Below are 5600 nucleotides of genomic sequence, written 5' to 3' on the forward strand. Positions count from 1 at the left end.
GCCGGTGCGGCTGTTGAACAGGTTGTGTGTGTGTGTGTGTGTGTGTGTGTGTCAGACGCTCAGCTCTTCTTCACGCCGGTGCGATTGTTGAACAGGTTGTGTGTGTGTGTGTGTGTGTGTGTGTGTCAGACGCTCAGCTCTTCTTCACGCCGGTGCGATTGTTGAACAGGTTGTTTGTGTGTGTGTGTGTGTGTGTGTGTGTGTGTGTGTGTGTGTGTGTGACGCTCAGCTCTTCTTCACGCCGGTGCGATTGTTGAACAGGTTGTTTGTGTGTGTGTGTGTGTGTGTGTGTGACGCTCAGCTCTTCTTTACGCCGGTGCGATTGTTGAACAGGTTGTTTGTGTGTGTGTGTGTGTGTGTGTGTGTGACGCTCAGCTCTTCTTCACGCCGGTGCGGTTGTTGAACAGGTTGACTCTGCTCTTGTTTCCCACAGACGTGGATGAGACTCCCGGCTGCTGCAGCACTTTATCCAGCGTCGTCTTCTTAATGGCCGCTGGAGAGATCGTCTCCTGATCGGCCAGAAACTGAAGCTCCCTGAGCAGAGGAACACCATATTAGAATTATTAACTATTAAAGACGTTTTCCTGCTTGAATGTTAATTATTTCCTCATATTCTCCATTGTTGCGGCTCCTCTCTTCCCTCTCTGTCAGTAACTCTTTTTAGTTCCTGTCTCTCTGAAGCCCCTCCTTCTGAACAGCACACTGTGTTCTGATTGGTCGGCTGGAGCAGTGTGTTGTGATTGGTGTTTGGGAAATGTCCCGCCCCTTACCATAACCGGCAGTTTCAACCATAGACTGTAAACAAATATGGACCTAGTGTCCGTGACGTCACCTGTTGTTTCTCAAGAGCGTTTCTAAAGTCGCCGGATAGGCAAAAATGGGCAAAGGGGCGGGGCGTGGACGGAGCTGAGGTGCCTGGCTGCTGAAACCACACCCACCTAGCTCAACCATAGTAACAATCCATCTGTCACTCAAAGTAACCACGCCCTTAATTATGGCTTTATATAGGCTTTATATAACGTAAACGAATGAGTTATAAAAACATTCACCCCCTCACAGTCGTCATGAAGGGCAAAATTAGCCGTATAGACCAAAACCACAATTTGTCTCAGACTGTAAACATGTTTTATTCTGCTGTAAAGTTGGGCATTTTAACATGAGCTCAGTGAGATTCTGCTCCTTCTGGAGCCGCTCTAGTGGCCAGTGGAGGAACTGCAGTTTACATTACTTCAGTATCGGCTTCTGGAGCCGCTCTAGTGGCCAGTGGAGGAACTGCAGTTTACATTACTACAGTATCGGCTTCTGGAGCCGCTCTAGTGGCCAGTGGAGGAACTGCAGTTCACATTACTACAGTATCGGCTTCAGGAGCCGCTCTAGTGGCCAGTGGAGGAACTGCAGTTTACATTACTTCAGTATCGGCTTCTGGAGCCGCTCTAGTGGCCAGTGGAGGAACTGCAGTTTACATTACTTCAGTATCGGCTTCTGGAGCCGCTCTAGTGGCCAGATGAGGAACTGCAGCTTACATTACTACAGTATCGGCTTCAGGAGAGATCGCGGGAGGAGCCGCTCGGTTGGGACATTGCATTTATGTTGGATTCAAGAGAGATGTTGCGTCACAATTCGCCTACTTACACTACGTCCTAAAAGTATGTACTCTTTTTGTGAAGAAAAGGTATATACTTTTAAATGTGTAGCAGAAGTGTATGCTAGCTTCGGGACTACTTCGCCATCTTTAACGGACTCTGTCGCTTAGTTACAAGCATCCCGTCACCGTTTATCTGCCCTGTCAGTCATCGTCAGATTCGTCACAGTTCGAATCCTCCACATTCAGTTTAATCTCCTGCCGTATCGGAGAGAAATGTAGTCGCTCGTTGATCTGCCATTTGTGGGTCTTTAATGCATAGACTCTCCTCATGTATTTGCAGTTTAAATATAATGATGCATTTAAAAGTTAATGGCCAAACGTGTCATTACAAAAGTTCACAATGCTGCTGCAGGTGAAATATAATGTGGACAACACTGAATAAATATATTTTTGTCAGGTTAAATACCGATAGTTGATCACTCAAACCTTTATCTAAACCTCTCAACCGTCAGACTCGCACATCCGCCATGTTTGTAGTTTTTTAACACTTTTTATCCGCGTTTGTAGTTCTAATCGAATCCTCGTCCAACTCGCAATGGTTTGTGGGTAATATCAGCCGTTAGAGTGCACATCGATCAGTACTTCGACTTCGGACCGGAAATAGTAAACCATCCGGGTATGTTTGGAATACTCTTTTCAACATACTACGATTTGGGACATAATTCTATTTTCGAGTACTATTTAGGATGGATAGTATGCGAATTGGGACGCAAGGAGAGACACTTCACTAACCAACCCAGCCAGGCCCCACCCACTTCTGTTTATCAGCCAATCAGGGAATTGAGTTTGTATTGCGTGAGGCGGCCTCCTTGTCATTTCGGGCTTATTACAAAAAACAGAACAATCTAAAACAGTCTAAAAGCTGATATGTGACAAAGTGTACAGTAAACAAGCTAAAAAAACACAGAACTGAGTGTTTATAAGCTGTCCACCCAAAAAAAAAAAACGAGCGTTTAAGGAGACTAAAGCGAACACATACAATAAGACGTGAAGCTTCAGCAGAGGAATGGGTCAATTTTAGGATCCTGACACTCAGAATGTCTCAGTATGTCTACATGTGCAGTAAACATTTGCTCAAATATCCAAATGATAGTTTTATATATTACATTTCCTGTCGCTGATTACTTTCTCCTGCAGTAGGCGTAGTTCTCAGTGTAATATAACACGTCTCGCTCTGTCTCTATTGCATGTATGCACTAGCCTGGATGCCAGCCAAAATTAGCCCCGCCCACAAAAATGTTAGGTCGGGCGGTTCGGTCTGGCCTCGATCCATAGAGGAGTAATTATCCCCGAACAGAAACTGACCAATGAGATCATCAGGGCGGGCTTTAGCCGATGACGGACAGATGATCAACAGAAACTGACCAATGAGATCATCAGGGCGGGCTTTAGCCGATGACGGACACATGATCAACAGAAACTGACCAATGAGATCATCAGGGCGGGCTTTAGCCGATGACGGACAGATGATCAACAGAAACTGACCAATGAGATCATCAGGGCGGGCTTTAGACGATGACGGACAGATGATCGACAGAAACTGACCAATGAGATCATCAGGGCGGGCTATAGCCGATGACGGACAGATGATCAACAGAAACTGACCAATGAGATCATCAGGGCGGGCTTTAGCCGATGACGGAGAGATGATCAACAGAAACTGACCAATGAGATCATCAGGGCGTGCTTTAGCCGATGACGGACAGATGATCAACAGTAACTGACCAATGAGATCATCAGGGCGGGCTTTAGCCGATGACGGACAGATGATCAACAGAAACTGACCAATGAGATCATCAGGACGGGCTTTAGCCGATGACGGACAGATGATCAACAGAAACTGACCAATGAGATCATCAGGGCGGGCTTTAGCTGATGACGGACAGATGATCAACAGAAACTGACCAATGAGATCATCAGGGCGGGCTTTAGCCGATGACGGACAGATGATCAACAGAAACTGACCAATGAGATCATCAGGGCGGGCTTTAGCCGATGATGGACAGATGATCAACAGAAACTGACCAATGAGATCATCAGGGCGGGCTTTAGATGATGACGGACAGATGATCAACAGTAACGTAATCATCACGTCATCAAAGGCTCTTGGGTTATATTTGTTCTAATCCTAAACGTAGAGCTTGTTCGTATCTGCATCACCTTCACTATTTCTCTCGGAAATGATGATCATGTAGGGTGAGTGCTCATCAATGTCATCATTAAATTATTTCATTTTTTTACAACACCGGCGCAAGGTTATTATAGTTTTGCTTTTTGAAATTAGTTTTTATTTTAGTATCGTTTTCAATTTTGCTACAAATTTCAGTTTAGTTTTAGTTAGTTTTACAAATGGTTTTGCTAGTTTTAGTTTAGTTTTTATTTTGCAAATACATTTCTATTTAGTTTTTATTTATTTAGTTTCAGTTTTAGTTTTAGTAATTATAGTTTAGCAGAGTTACCATAATGAAGTGTAGAGACCAAATCAAGGTTTTTAATTTCAGCAAAGTTTAATGTTTGCACAGATTAGAGTTTAATCTTACTAAACATCCTTAAGTGAAATCACTTGATAAACGAGCATTATTGTTTAAACCCAGGAAGGTCTTACAAAACATGCATAAAGTTGGGTCTTCACCTTTGAGCAAAAAAGCTTGAGTCAAACTATGACCTACAAACAACGATCTGGAGATTAAAAATGAAATAAATTATATTTTGATATTAAAAAAATTATATTTGATATTTTTGACATAGGCTAATACTCAGAGGATCTATCTTAAAGAACAAAATAAATGCAACGTAAAATATAAAAGTAAAAATTATAAATTCCAGACAAACTCATTCATAACAAAGATGAAATATTGTTAAACAATTAAAAGCTTATTTTAATTTCCTCAGTAGTACAATGGCTAGCTAAAATCATCTGAATACAGCCAACACACACTGTTGTGTGTGTGTGTGTGTGTGTGTGTGTGTGTGTGTGTGTGTGTGTGTGTGTGTGTGTGTGTGTGTGTGTGTGTGTGTGTTGTGCTATAATTGTAAAGGGGACCAATGTCCTCATTTATCTAGTAAAATATTACGATAACTTTATTATTATTTATAAGCCTTTTTAACTAGTGAGGACCAGTCAAATGTCCTCACTAGTTAAAAAGGCTTATAAATCGGCCAAAACATGTTTTTATTTAAATCTATTGTTTTGCACGTTCTTGGGATGGGTAGGTTTAGGGATTGGGTTAGGGGATATAAAATATCATTAACCTGATATAAAATCAATGGAAGTCTATGTAATGTCCTCACTTATAGTGAAACAAACGTGTGTGTGTGTGTCCTGGTATTCCCTACTTTGTGGGGAAATGTCTCCACACAGATAATAATATTATTAGAAGTAAATGATTATGATAACACCTTTGAGCCTGTCAATATTATGCAAACATGAAATCTCAAACGCACAGTAGGCTACTACTTGCTACTAGTTGCTGACTTTTGCACCTGCGTCTCTCGTCGCGTAAGAAACGGCATTCTTAAACAGTGAGCTTAAGTTAAAAGAAGTTCAACGTGCATCTCATTACCTTGTGTTATTTCCCATTTCACTGCCACGGACGAGTTGATTCTTTGTGAACTGCCGTTTAGGACTAGCGTGTTGACTGTCTGCACGCGTCCGTCACAGGACAGCGGTTAATCTCCTCCTCAGATCACTTCACGCGCCGTAGCGCAATATTCAATCCCTCAACCGCCACAGTCAGATTTTCCACCACATTAAATAGGGCTTATTAATAACGAAAACGAATATTTATTTTTGCTAATTATTATTTTATTTCAGTTAGTTTTTTAGTAAGAGTAGTTAGTTTCGTTTAGTTTTAGTTTTTTATTTATTCAGATTTTTTAATTTTATTTCAGTTTACGAAAATGTTTTTTGACCAATAGTTTTAGTCTTAGTTTCAGTTTTCGTTTACGAAAATAA

The 5600-nt window shown here is 41.8% G+C and overlaps 1 protein-coding gene across 3 annotated transcripts in view; it reads right to left on the reverse strand.

The window, feature by feature from the left end:
- Positions 1-201: 201 nt before the first annotated feature.
- Positions 202-5600, reverse strand: part of pycr1b (pyrroline-5-carboxylate reductase 1b) — a 12933-nt gene continuing 7534 nt past the window's right edge. For all 3 annotated transcript variants that reach the window (XM_067431536.1, XM_067431538.1, XM_067431537.1), the window contains exon 8: positions 202-534. In XM_067431536.1, coding sequence (XP_067287637.1) covers positions 372-534 — 163 coding nt within the window. In that variant the 3' untranslated portion in view covers positions 202-371. The remainder of the gene's footprint in view (positions 535-5600) is intronic.

Source organism: Pseudorasbora parva, chromosome 22 (assembly GCF_024679245.1).
Source record: "Pseudorasbora parva isolate DD20220531a chromosome 22, ASM2467924v1, whole genome shotgun sequence".
NCBI classification, from domain to species: Eukaryota; Metazoa; Chordata; class Actinopteri; order Cypriniformes; family Gobionidae; genus Pseudorasbora; species Pseudorasbora parva.